We start from the raw sequence: 14,110 nt of genomic DNA, 5'->3' as shown, positions 1-14,110 counted from the left end.
AAGGAGGAAAGACTGGAGTCACAAAGACCAGTTTTGTGTCTGAGGCACCAAGGAACAGAGGAGGGAGCCCGGGAAGGAAAGACCTGGGTTGAGGAGCTCAGGGCAAGCAGCACGATGGAGGCCCAGAGGCAGAGTTTAAGACTCCATCATTGTGAGGCTGGGTAACAGCACATGGGAACAGGATGTGGATGAAGCCTGGTGGCCTTGAACATCTGGGAAAGTGGAGGAATGGTGCCTTGTGTTTGCGTAGGGGAGGGATCAAAGAGGTCTTAAGGTCTAGCTCAACTGTTGGTAACTCCACATGTCTAAACAGGGCCAACAGGGAGCCACACACCCCTGATGTCAGCCTGAGGTAAGGGAGTGTATGTGGTCTCCTTTGGGGCAGGGGGTTGGAAGGCTCTGACCTGGTGTATCTCCCCACTGGACCTTGCTAATAAGGCGTCATGTATTTCAATTTTTTAAAATATTTTTTTTTATGGCTGGATCTTCCTGTGCTGTTCGGGATCTCTAGTTGTGGTGTGTGGACCCAGCAGTTTCGGCACAAGAGCTTCACTGCTCCAAAGCATGTGGAATCTATTGGGACCAAGAATTGAACCCAAGTCCCTTGCATTGCAAGACAGATTCTTAACCTTGGGTCCACCAGGGAAGTCTCCGCTGCATGTATTTCTAATACTAATGTTTCCTAAGAAGCTGTTATTTAGTTGGATCAGAAAGCATATTTTCTATATTATATATTTTTAATGCCTCCCAGAAATTCTGATTTGGATGGGGCATGGACCCTGTTCTGTATTCTTGGAGTCTTATTGGATTTGGTTGGAGAAAACTAAAAAGGAAGTTCAATGTAAATCAAAGGATGCAGAATAGAATTTGGAACCAGAGAAGGATATATGGGCATCACCAGACAGGGAGACAGAACAAGGGTGGAGGGCCCCCAAAGACACACTTCGTCTACTTCTCAAATGGGTGTTTGCCCCCCCCAGCCCAGCAGGGTGCCTCCGGATGGGTCCTGGTCCAATGTGGAATGTTACTGGAGATTGGGAGGCAAAATAGAACCGGAGGTAGAATGGCACCCAGTTGTGTCAGAATCTTGACTGTGCTGGAAAGTCACACTGCTGATAATCCAAATGGAATTAACACCTTTTGTTGTTAACTTGACACTTCTCACCCAAGTTAATGAACAGCTTACAGTAAAACTAAATCAGTAACTTTAGGGACCTGGAAAAGAGTTACCAACTTTCCACAGACCCACCCTCGCTTTATTGAACTTGGAAACCTCTGTGTTAGTCTTGCATTAATCCTTCTTGAGCTGGCACAACACATTGTGCTGAAAAGTCATGGAATTCACCACATTCATCCTTTAATTAGACTAAACTTGGATTTAAAAGCTTCTGTGTGATTTGGAAAAATCCAATCTTTGGTCTCAGACTGCTAAATCCTCTGAGGATTTTGGAGTGCAAATATACAAATCATAATACAGTGTTGGGTTCTGTTAATCTGAAGAGTATGTGAGTCATTTTAAACCTAGAGTATTTTAGACTTAGTCATTTCCTTCATGTGAAATCCAACTTTCCAGTATAAAAGTTAGGAAGGGTAAGGTTTTCCAGGGTATGGAACTACAAGTCTCCAGTGTGGAGACTGGGTATGGCGGTAACATTGCTGATGGAACTTGCCACATTTTGTTGCACCTCTGATTAGACACTTTTTCCTTCATCCGATCTTTTCGTCTTGTAAACTTTCTTCTCTGTTTTCTCTTGCTTCTTTATTCTTCTTGCTGTTGAGCTCCATCAGGAATTCATTTTCTCCGGTGAGTTTCACGTGAAGAAAACGTCTGCAGCTGAACCTGGTGCTTTGAATCCTTTCCCATGGCATGGAGGGTCACAGAGATGCTCAGATGTAAGCTCCAGTTCTCTGCACAGTAGGTGCTCAGCAGACATGTGCTGAATGAATGGACTTTTAGAACAGCATAAAATTAAAAAAAAAATTATAGAAAATTCTGTCTCTGAGTGGGTTAAAGCACTGACACTTAACCCTTATGAGTACAGTGGAAGTCACAAGCATCTCATTGGAGAGTTTATATCTTGATTTTTCTTTTGTTTTATAAATACAGATTTTAAAATATAATACTCTTTTTCTCTCGATCCTGTCATTTGTTTCTCAGAAGAATCGTGTGAGAAGGGCAGAGTGACTGTTTTGGGTTGGCCGAAATGTTCGTTCAGATTTTTCCATAATGTCTTACAGAAAAGCCTGAATGAACTTTTTGGCTAAGCCAGTACATCAACTATACCTCAATTTAAAGAAAGAGAAGAAGAAGGAAAAAAAAAAAAAAAAACAGAAAAAGGATTGACCTATGACCCTATGAAGTAAGCACGATTCTTCTTCCCATTTTATAAAGAGGGGAAGCTGAGGCAGACAGAGGCTGAGTAACTTGTCAAAACCTCACACAAGCGGAGCCAGGCAGTGGGTCTGGGCCCATGTTCTTAACCTGTCTTCACATCACTGGCTTTCAGCTGCTTCCTGCAGTTTCTTTAAGCAAACCAGGCATAAACAATGTTCATTATGAGATAGTTTCCAGAAAGATTAAATTGAATTATTAACTTCTTTAGGTTCCCATCAGTATAGTCAAGAATCCTCTTGAATGGTATTATGCAAAATTTGTATCCCATCCATAGGTTTGTTCTATGAGCCTCTGCTTAGGCTTTTTCTTATAGAAACTGGATAAGGTGTAAGTAACAGTTAAAATCTAAAATCATACTTGTTATGTAGACTCAGGAAACCTTCAGAGTTTACTTGTGAGATAGTTTCACTTTTGGGGTCTTTGGTCAAGGACCCTTCCTTCTTTCAGGGTACCAGAGGACACAGTAGATTTCTGTACTGAATAAGCATTATCCTAAAATTCTAAAGCTTGAGCATAGTTGCAGCATCAGGTAAGACAGTACAAGGTTCCTTTTAAAAAATTTTTAAATTCCTTATTTTATTGTTTATTTTTGGCCATGCCCCATGGCATACAGGAGCTTAGTTCCCTGACCAGGGACTTCACCTATACCCCTCGCATTGGAAACTTGGAGTCTCAACCACAAGGCCCCTGAGGAAGTCCCGCTGGACCACTGAGGAAGTTCCAGTTTCCTTTTAAAGATACGCATATTGACATACATCCAGGATCCCAGTCTACCTGCCTCTGGACTACAAGGTGACAGATGGATCACGTGGTCATGGAAAGTCATACCCAGATCAGGTCACCACAGGATGAAGCTTCATTTCTAGCTGAGTTCGTTTCACTAAATAAACATTTACTGAAGAAAAACAATATTTATAATTTGTGTGTGCGTGCGTGTCCTCAGTCGTGTTTGACTTTTTGTGACCCATGGACTGTACCCCGCTAGGCTCCTCTGTCCATGGGATTTCCCAGGCAAGAATACTGGAGTGGGTTGCTATTTCTTCCTCCAAGGGATCTTCCTAATCCAGGGATCGAACCCACATCTCCAGTGTCTCCTGCATTGGCAGGTGGATTCTTTACCACTGTACCACCTTGGAAGCCGATAATTTTAATACCTTCTCCTAATAGTATATTGACATGATTGGGTCCTACTACGTTCATAGGTTGCGTATAATTTCTAGTTTAAAAGAATCATTCCATGGGCACCCAGTTTTCTGTCATTTCTTTACAAGTGAAAGAAAAGACAGGGTTATCCAAAACAGCCCTGTGTAGTGAGCTTTCCCTCCAAACAACAAAGCATGAAGTTCTCCCCTTGGACCACTTGAGGGCACCCTTGTCCTCTCCCAAATATTTACTCAAGGTGACAAAAAAATCACCTCTTCATTCAAGTTGGATGACAACAGCAATTTGCTAATTTCTATTTGTACTGATATTTTGTTGTTTCATTTTAGATCTTTCCTAATGTCACCTTTGATAGCATTCACCGGCTTTCAACTCTGCCTACCCATGGGCTTCCCTGGTGGCTCAGTGGTAAAAAAAAAAAAAAAAAATCTGCTTGCCAATGCAGGAGACGTGGGTTTGATCCTTGGGTCAGGAAGATTTCCTGGAGGAGGGCATGGTTTCCCAGACCAGATCACTAGTCTGGTCTGGGAAACCCCATAGACAGAGGAGCCTGGTGGGCTAGAGTCCATGGGATCACAAAGAGTCAGACATGACTGAGTGACTAAATAACAACAACATGAGAATCATTCACCTGGGGCAGTTTGAGAAAACCTTGAATTCCCAGGTTGTACACCCGGAAGTTCTGGTTCAATTGGTCTGGAGTGCTTCTGGGGCACAGGGTGTTCATAAGAAGCACCCCAAGAGCTTCTAGCATGTAGGCAGGGATTAGAGCGACTGCTAGGGTTTAGTTAATTAGAAACAGATTGGTTAGAGGATGAATGTTGGAAATTGTTCTTCTACTTTAAATTAGAGTACGGTTCACCTGAGCGTTAAATAAGGCACAATAAATGGGTACCTTTGTCACTGGTGAACAATGATTCTCCCCAAGGCTTCGAAAGTCATTCAAGCATGGTCATTTAGTTAAAATTTACCCTGATTTTGCTCTTGCCTGGCAGGTCCTCCATCATTCCACCCTTCTTTGACTACTCCATTCAGGCACCACCACCCTCCTGGGGCATCTCCTGGAGCCTGCAGTTTAAATCAGCTGAGTTCATCTCCTGTCCCCATTTGTCTGCTCCTTCCAGCGATCTCCATGGGGCTCAGCCAGAGTCCATGTTTCCTACTCTGGCCTGGCTCTTCACTGCCCAGTGGCTCTGCTATTCGCCTTCCTCCTGGAGGCCCAGTCCTCTTCTGACCAGGGCAGCTGCCCTCTCCCCCACTTCAGGACCATATCCCCCAGTGAGACCCCATCATCCACTGACCCCTTATCTTTCCTCCTGGTCACTGCATGTGTTCCTGCTGCTACAGCTAAGTCACTTCAGTCGTGTCTGACTCTGTGCGACCCCATAGACGGCAGCCCACCAGGCTGCCCCGTCCCTGGGATTCTCCAGGCAAGAACACTGGAGTGGGTTGCCATTTCTTTCTCCAATGCATGAAAGTGAAAAGTGAAAGTGAAGTCACTCAGTCGTGTCTGACTCTTCGAGACCCCATGGACTGCAGCCTACCAGGCTCCTCCATCCATGGGATATTCCAGGCAAGAGTACTGGAGTGGGGTGCCATTGCCTTTTCCGGTGTTCATGCTAAGTTGCTTCAATTGTGTCTGACTCTGTGCGACCCTATGGACTGTAGCCTGCCAGGCTTCTCTGTCCGTGGAATTTCCCAGGCAAGAATACTGGCGTGGATTGCCATGCCCTCCTCCAGGGGCTCTTCCTGGCCCAAGGATTGAACCCTTGTCTCTCATGTCTCCTGCACTGGCAGATGGGTTCTTTACCACTAGCATCACCTTGGAAGTCCTGGTCACTGCAGCTCCTCACTAAGTGGAATACAAACTGTGTCCTTGGGCCTTTGTAGCAATTGGGAAAATGTGAACTTGGACAGTTACTGTGTGACTGTGGGTCTGGGCCACACAGAGCAGGTGACTGATCCAAGCTAGCCAGGGGCTCGAGAGACAAGGCTTCCTAAAGCTCTCCTGGCAGGCTCTCAGGCTGTGTGTTTGTCTCTTCCTCTGTGGGTCAGTGCCAAACCATGGGAGACTTGAACTCTGGTAGGCTTCTGGGGCTGGGTGAACGAAGCTGGGAAAGCTGATGTCAGGAGTGGATGCACATGGCAGTTGGTGGTCTTAGGGACTTAACACTGACACCAGGGAAGCCAGAAAAGGCCTAGGGAAGTAGGAGTGACCATAGGCTCTGTGGCTTTAAGCCCAGCTCTGCTCCTGGAGGTACAGCTTTAGGCAAGTCCAGTCTACTTTGGGCATCAGTTTCCTGGCCTACAAAATGGGGCAGTTCCACGTATGTGCTGAAGGGCTGTGGATCTGGATACAGTACAGCTTCTGATTCCACATTCCATCACATTCCTACGTCACACTGCTGCTTCTCGTTCACAGAGCACCAAGGTTCTCTACGTTGTTGTTTAATTGCTAAGTTATACCCAACTCTTTGCAACCCCCTGGTCTGTAGCCTGCCAGGCTCCTCTGTCCACAGGATTTCCCAGGCAACAATACTGGAGTGGGTTGCCATTTCCTTCTCTGGGGATCTTCCTGACTCAGGGATTGAACCCAAGTGTCCTGCACCGGCAGGTAGGTTCTTTATCACTGAGTCACGGGGCAAGCCCAAGGTTCTTGATAATCCTTTTCAAACTCCAGGATCATGTAGGTGACCTCTCAGATTTTCTTTGGTCCTCATCCCCTTGACAAGTGCCACCTCCTCCCTCCCGGCTCCACCAGGCATTCTGATCCTTAGAAGCAAGAAGCCTCAGATGAGAGCTTCATGAATCTGCCCTTTCCTGTATGCACCCCTGTCAGGCCTGGTCTTCCCACATTGCTGTGCTCAACTATTCTAGAATTGACACTTCCCCCTCTTCCCTTTGGCTGACCTGCATCCTGGCACGGTTGCTATTACTTGGTGTGTTTCCATGAACACCTGGCTGGGCAAGGAGGGACAGCCTGTATCCCTCCCAAGCCAGAACACTCATGTGAGGCATTGGAGAGCATCCACCAGACTGAACAGATCGACTTCATGGTAGGCAATTGTAAGGCCGACACTGAAATGAACAAGCCGTCTGCACACCCCTTCAAGATGGTCCTCCCAGTTTATTCTTTCTCCCATTAAGTTTTGGTGCAGTGACTCTTTGGTGAGCAGCTCATTCTTGCAATAAAAGCAGTGCAGAAGATAACTTTTATTTTAGTTAAAAAAATTAAAAAAAACAAAACCACTTCCCCTGGCCCCCATCTTCTCACCACATAGCATGTGGGAATCTTAGTTCCCCAGCCAGGGATCAAATTTGTGCCCCCTACAATGGAAGTGCAGCATCTTAACCACTGGACCATCAGGGAGGTCCCAAAAGACAATTTTAAAAAGAGACATATTGTTGGATTTCAAGCTAGCTTATTTAGATTTTTAGCCTAACTGTTGTATTGAGGGTTTAATTCAAGTGAGGTCTTGTGAGGCCTTATACAGATGCAGCTTGGGGATCTTTTTCTTGAGAGAAAGAGTTAAAATTATAAATACAGAGAGCTGCAGGGCCTCTGTGCAGGGGTCAGCTCGGCACTGCGTAGGGGCTCAGTGTTTGATAGAATTGAAGTGAGGCAACCTGCCCATCCTCCGGTTCTGGAACTTTGCAGTGCCGCCAGGTGGCAGTATTGTATCAAATGTGAGAAACTGACCACCAGGGAAGCTGTACACAGCATCTCCAGGGACAAGTGTACCTGTGCTTTGAATCCCATCCTGTGCTCACAACCGCTTAAGGCTCCATGTGTGACGTTTCTCTTGGCAAAACAATCTGGTTTCCTTCCTTCAAACTTGGAAGGTTTACTGAAACCTTCAAGGTTGTCCATGCAGGTGATATCAACACAAGCATCACTGTCACGGTGACAGAGTTTCTCCTTGAGCTTCTAATACACTTCCCCCTCTGTCTTATGGTAATTGCAAGTTGCATTTATGATAAAGCAAAAAAGTGTTTTCCATAACTTCTCCCCAAGTAATTTTAAGGAGCTTTGGCTTTTCTAATGCTTTTAACCATATTAGACTTTATTTACATCGATCTTCTAGCCATACAGCAACCATATCCCATCCTTGTCCCACTATATTTGACACGGTTTTCAGACACTCACACTTGCTCCATGCTCTGGTGAGGGACCCATCTATTCATCTAATGCAAATGGTCAAATGCTCTTCCTTCCTTTTCCCATCCCTCAAACCTATTTTTTTGTTTCTTTTTTATCCCACTAATAGATACCAGTTGGGTATTTGCAACTTTGTGACTCAAGTTTTAGGTTTAAAGGCAAAGAAGTAGCTCAGTCTCTAAATCAGTCTCTCCTGGCAGTTGGCCTCAGAATGCCAGTGGGGTTTTCTTTTCATTAAGCTTGTTTATATTAAGCACATTTATAGCCATTTTGTAAAAGTTATCAAATATAGCTTATTACAAGGCTATATTGAAGAATAAAGAAAAAAAACTTCCAAGCTGAACATTTCACATTGTCACATACTTGAAAATATGTCAATGAGAATCCTGCTAAACTCAGAAACCAATATGTTAACTAGAATATTTTAAAAGCTTTTTTTTAAACCTGGACTATTTAAATTATTTGTTTCTATTTTAGAAACAATAGAAACAATATTGTTTCTATTTGCTGTTTTGTTTTTTTGGCCACAAGGCATGTGGGATCTTAGCTCCTCACCAGGGATTGAACTCTCACCTCCTGCATTGAAAGGTGAATCTTAACCACTAGACCACCAGAGAAGTCCCTCTAACCAGTCTTTTAACTTGCTCTTTATCCCACCTATGTGGGAAAGACTATGGGAACTGCCTTCAAAACTTTAAAACTGACAGTGTTAAGTTGATGGCTGGTTTATGTACAAAGAGTACATGAGATTCACCCTCGTGGATTACATGCATGCCACTCATTGACATCCAAGTTACAAAATAGGAACTCTTTAATATAAACTGCAGGAGGAGGAGATTTTACAGTGGTTCTGACTTTAAAAAAAATAAAATCAGCATGATAGCTAAAGTAGGTGTTCTGACTGTATATCTAATTTTAAAAATCCAATTAACACCAAGAGGGACTGGAAAGGATTTGCAAAATGTTTCTACCAAGAAATTCTTAAAAGCTTCTTACATAAGAAGGATCAGTCAAAGTAGTTTCCATCCTATTCATTAAAAGAAAAAATTTCAAACCACTAAATATTCCTATTAGGAAAAGAGAACAAACTTCTTTGCAGGCTGCAGAAGTCCCCACCCACCCCACAATGTTTGATGCCCCCCATCATTAGCAGGGTAGCTGCCCATTTCTTATCTTGATTGACAGGTTAATAAGGGTCCTGGGGCTATCTTTTCAGCAGGAACACACAACCTTACCAATTACTTTTAAATTATTGCTAATCTGTCAGAAAATAACAAGCATGGGGAATAAAAATATCTGAAAAAGAGAAATGTCAGTTGAAGAAGCATTTACTTCCGGTGTTTGAAAAGGTTCGGTTCAGAAAACTTGCCAGAATTCAGTCAATAGAATTTAGGCACTGAAGGTTTTTTTTTTTTTTTTTTTTAAGAAAAACTTGTAGTTTATAATAGTTCATTGGTTCAATTAGGAGCGAAAAAGAAGGGAGTTTTGTAATGCAATTGTCCAGCAAAGGAAAACGCTTGAAATTGGGGGATTATGTGCACAGACCACCTGTAGGGCATTCAGAACCCTTTTCTATAAAGCTTCAACTCATGCCTAGCTGCCTGCAGGCTGGCTAACAATGCCGGGAAAAGCTGTTTAAAAGGCTGCGGGCACTTGTGCCTCTGGTCTTCACTAACTGTTACAAGTCTTCCTCTCCCTGGCTCTCTCTCCTTTTTAAAGTAAAAGTCCCACATCCCTTTCATGGAAGAACTTTAAGGCTCCGCGGTGGCCAATTGGTCTGCACGAAGAGGAGCCGGCCGCAGGGAAAGAAACTTCAGACTATACAGCACATTTGGAGAGGAGAAAAGATCAAAGTTTTTCCAACTCAAAGGACCAAGTTCCCTACAGATTAACCCTATTCATTTGGCTCCTCTTAAAGGAATGATGTGCTGAGCCACTGGGCAGACAGGTAAAAAGTTCAACAATTGCCAAAGCATTCTTCTGCTAATTCAACAGCCTTCTGCTCAAATAAATTAGCTTAGTCTTGACAGAGGAACAATAGCTTTTTTCTCTAGGAAAAGAAGCACATTTGATATACACAAGCCTGGAAGGTTATTAAGATGTTAACCCGTTAGTTTAATCCATTAAAGAGCGCCTGTTCCACCACCGGATTGTCGAGTGACTTACACTGTACAGTGTGATCGATGGCTGAAAACATTAACCTCTACCCTTCAGCAGTGTGTTAGGTCCTGGAGGAGCAGGTGCTTTCAAAATCACGGACGACTCGAGAAATGAGTGTGGGGTTTGAAGCCTTTAGTGATATTATACAAGATAAATAACAAGGCCAGAGTGGAATTGTGCCTTGCAAAAGTTCCATTTACATCGACTAAGGTGAGTGGTATCCATGGATCAGAAAACAGCTATCATTAAAAACACTATCTTTTCGGAAAGGTGCAAAAACCTCAATTTTGATTTCAGTTTAACAGTGATATTTACTCTGCTAACAACTTAGGAACTCGAGTTTAACAGGTCATTTTTCTTCATGCCTAAGGTCAGTGTACATAATGAGAAACCAGAAAACGTCCCTGTTCCGGAGGGGCCCTCCACAAGCACGTTCAAGGTAACAGTCTAGGAGAGGCAGGGGGAGAGGGCGACGGTTAAGTCATTTATCAAAAGTCATTTTATTGACAAAATAGAATACTTATATTTGTTCTTACAGGGGTGGCCTCTAAACTTTTTACAGAAAATGTACAGACTGTATATCTTTGGGTATGTACATATTTTACACATTTTTACAATTTAACAAATAATTATATTTATAAATACATCCTCTAATGTAAGAAACCCGTATTTACTTGGGGTGTATAATTAAGACATTTCTTGTTTGTTTACTTAAGGCATTTGCCTGGTCATTAAGAATACCCAAACCGTGCGATCCCGTTAGGTCGCGCTCATCCCGCCTAGATCTAGGACGTGTTAGGAGTAAGAGTTTACGTAGCAGAGTCGAGGGAGAAAACTTAGGTCCCTCAGGTGAAATCTGTAGGTCTGGCTTCAAGCTCAGCAAATGGCAACCAGCGAGGGCTCCAAACCTTGGGTCTCGGAAACGCAGCCGCGGGGCTCACCCTCCTCTGCCCTGCCAACAGAAATGAACGCCTGGCGGGAGAAACTCCTCGCCCGTCGGTAGAGGAAAGGGGGGTGGGTCTGGGAGCCTTCAATGCCAGGTACTTTGTTCTAAGTGAGTCCCAGCTAATGGATACCATTAAGAGTTCATTATGATGCTAATAGCAATCAACACGGTGAAGGGGTGGAAACCTCTGCCTTCGAGTGTCCTCCTCCCAGCCCCCACCCCCGCAGCACTCTGTCTCCTCGCCCCCTCCCCACACCTCGCAGGCGCACCCTCCCCTCCGCTCAGACCTGGGACAATGGCATCTGCTTTGGATAAGACACCGAGCTGGCCGTGCCAGATCGCCACGTCAGGCCGGTGCTGACGTCGCTGTAGAGGGAGCCCGCCCCGCCGGCCCCCGGTCCCCCGCCCCCGCCGGCCCCCGGCCCCCGCCCCGGGCCGCCGCCCGCCGCGCCCGCGCCCGCCGCGCCCGCGCCCTTGCTGGCCCAGCAGCAGCGGGTGCACAGCGCGCGCCACGACTCGAGCGTCTTGCCGGACCAGACCCACACGCCCGAGGTGATGCCCACTACCAGGCACATGAAGTACTTGAGCATGAAGACCGCGTAGTCGGGCCGGCGCGCCTGGTCGGGCTGTAGATCCCGCAGGCACGGGCAGTTGTGCGTGGCCTCCCAGCGCGGGCGGTTGTGCTGCTCGTAGAAGAGGCAGGCGACCACAACGGCGGCGGGCACGGTGTAGAGCACGGTGAAGAGGCCCAGGCGGATCATGAGCTTCTCCAGCTTGTGCGTCTTGGTGGGGCCACCCTGCTGCTTGATGACCGAGCGGATGCGGAAGAGCGACACGAAGCCGGCCAGCAGGAACATGGTGCCGATGAAGAGGTAGATGACCAGCGGCGCCAGCACGAAGCCGCGCAAGTTGTCCAGGCTCTGGTTGCCTACGTAGCAGATGCCTGCCACCGGGTCGCCGTCCACCGAGCTGAGCGCCAGCACGGCGATAGACTTGACGCTGGGCACGAGCCACGCGGCCAGGTGGAAGTACTGCGAGTAGCCGGCGATGGCCTCGTTGCCCCATTTCATGCCCGCCGCCAGGAACCACGTGAGCGACAGGATCACCCACCAGATGGAGCTGGCCATGCCGAAGAAGTAGACGAGCAGGAAGACCACGGTGCACAGCGCCGGGCCGGTGGTCTCGTAGCGCACGTGCTGCTCCACGGCGCCCAGCTCCTCATACTCTCCGCGCCCACCCGGGCCCCCAGCGCCGGCTCCCGCCGCACCCGCGCCCGCCGCCGCGCCCCCCGCGCCTCCGGCCCCGCCCGCAGCCCCAGCGCCGCCGCTGCACGCCACCTTCTCGTGGCCCGCCACCAGGCGCACCAGGTAGCCGACAGACACGAAAAGGTAGCAGGCCGAGAGGAATATGATGGGCCGCTCCGGGTACTTGAAGCGCTCCATGTCGATGAGGAAGGTGGAGACGGTGGCGAAGGTGGACACGAAGCATAGTACAGACCACAGGCCTATCCAGAAGACGGTGAAGGCGCGCTCGTCCTGGCTGAAGAACGGGTTGTGGCAGGGCAACGCGCAGTTGGCGATCTGGCCCGTCTTGACGCGGTTGTAGAGAGGGTGCCGCTCGCTGGACACGCTCACCATGGGCGCGCGGCACTGGCATCCCGGCTCGCAGGGCGCCGCGCCGCCGCCAGGGGGCCGCGCCTTCCCGCCGCTGCCACCGCCGCCGCCGCCGCCGCGCGCAGGGGGCGCAGCCGCGTCCCCGCCGCCGCCCCTGCCGCGGGACGGGGGCCGGGCCCCGGGTGGGCGGCCGTGGCCGCTGCCGGAGGGCGGCTGCTCACCGGGGGGCGGCGGCGGCGGGCGGCGCGGCGGGCTGGGCGCGGCCGTGGTGAGGTCGGTGCGGTTGTAGTCCATGCACAGCGTGTCGGGGTTGCCCTGCTCGGGCAGCCGGTCGCAGCGCATGCGGTCGGGCCAGGCGAAGCCGTACTGGCGCATGAGGGGCGCGCAGCCGGCCTTGGCGCGCTCGCACACCGAGCGGCAGGGAGGCAGGGGCTTCTTGTAGTCCTCTAGGCAGATGGGCGTGTACATGCTGCACAGGAAGAACTTGAGGTCGGGCGAGCACTGGATCTCCACCAGCGGCCAGAACTGGTGCACCTCCAGGCCCGCCTCGTCCTGCGTGTCGTGGTTGAACTGGTTGGGCATATAGGTGTAGTTGTAGCCGATGCCCTTGCACAGCGGCACGGTGATCTCCTGGCACGCCAGTTCCTTGGCTGAGGCGGCCGCCGCACCGCTCGAGCGCTGCAGCAGCGCCAGGGCGGCCAGCAAAGAGGTCACTTCCAACAGGTAACCCCACTCCATGCTGCGCGCCTCGGCCCCACGCCTTCGCCCTCCGGGCGGCGCGCGGAGGGGCGCCAGGGGCTCCTGCGAGAGCGCCGGGCTCTCTCCTGCCTCTCTCGGGAGGGGTTCTGCCAATAGCCTAGTCCCTTCTCGGGATGCGTCCTCTCGGAGCTGCGGGAGACGAGGGTGGCCGCCGAAGGGCACCGTGGTCCCAGGGTCTGCCCCGCTCACTCCCGCCGGGCTCAGCCCTCGCGGGACAGAGTGGCCGGCCCCCAGCTCATCTCTCCCTCCCTCGGTCGCTTTCTCCGCGCGCGCCGGTGACTCTGCCGGGCACTGAGGGCGGCGGCGCAGCAAGTTTCTTCTCGGGCCGCGGTGCGCAGTCAAGATGGCTGGGCCAGGCCGCTCTGAGCCGGGTCAGCCCCTGCAGCCCCCTTTCGGCGTCCCAGGGCTCATGCTCGCCCCCAAGGCCGCGCGGCTGCTGCCGGGGTTAGGGGCCCGCCTCCACGGAGGCCACGGCCCTCAGTCCCCGGCGTCCGTCCGTCGGTCAGCAGCCGGGATGACGGGCCCCGCCTCCGGTGGAAGTCGCGCTCCGGCCGGCACTGGGGCGAGGTGTCGATGGTCCCCTTCTCGCTGAACTCACGGAGGCAAATCCAGGCCGGAAGGCGGAGCAGACACCTGAGCGGCGCGCCCGCGCCCCGCCACCGCCGCCGCCGCCGCCGCCGCCGCCACCACCTCGGCGGGAGCAGTGTCCCTCGCCAACTTCCCGCTCCGGCCCCGCTACGCCCCGGCCGGCTCATGAATATTTATACGGCGCGGACTCGGTCTCCGCCCGCGGCCGGCGCGCCAATCCCGGGCTCGGGGCGGAGTCTGCGCGCTCCCCAGGCCCCGCCTTCCCGGGGCGGACCCGGCTGTCCCCAAGGCAGTGCGAGCTGTCTGCGGCTGGAGTTTGGATAACCTTG

General features: G+C 49.9%; 1 protein-coding gene across 1 annotated transcript; it reads right to left on the bottom strand.

Moving 5' to 3' along the window:
* Nucleotides 1-9,992: 9,992 nt before the first annotated feature.
* FZD8 (frizzled class receptor 8) lies at nucleotides 9,993-13,908 on the bottom strand. The gene has a single exon (XM_070381946.1). It carries the CDS (start codon nucleotides 13,170-13,172, stop codon nucleotides 11,103-11,105), a length of 2,070 nt encoding a protein of 689 aa, XP_070238047.1. The 5' UTR covers nucleotides 13,173-13,908; the 3' UTR covers nucleotides 9,993-11,102.
* Between the last annotated feature and the right edge of the window lie 202 nt (nucleotides 13,909-14,110).

The sequence above is a fragment of the Bos mutus genome, chromosome 13 (genome assembly GCF_027580195.1).
Source record: "Bos mutus isolate GX-2022 chromosome 13, NWIPB_WYAK_1.1, whole genome shotgun sequence".
NCBI lineage: Eukaryota > Metazoa > Chordata > Mammalia > Artiodactyla > Bovidae > Bos > Bos mutus.
This window is presented reverse-complemented; position numbering and strand designations above follow the sequence as displayed.

What these genes read in the sequence shown, in the direction of transcription:
- FZD8 (XM_070381946.1), bottom strand. Translation starts at nt 13,172, where the DNA reads ATGGAGTGGGGTTACCTGTTGGAAGTGACCTCTTTGCTGGCCGCCCTG.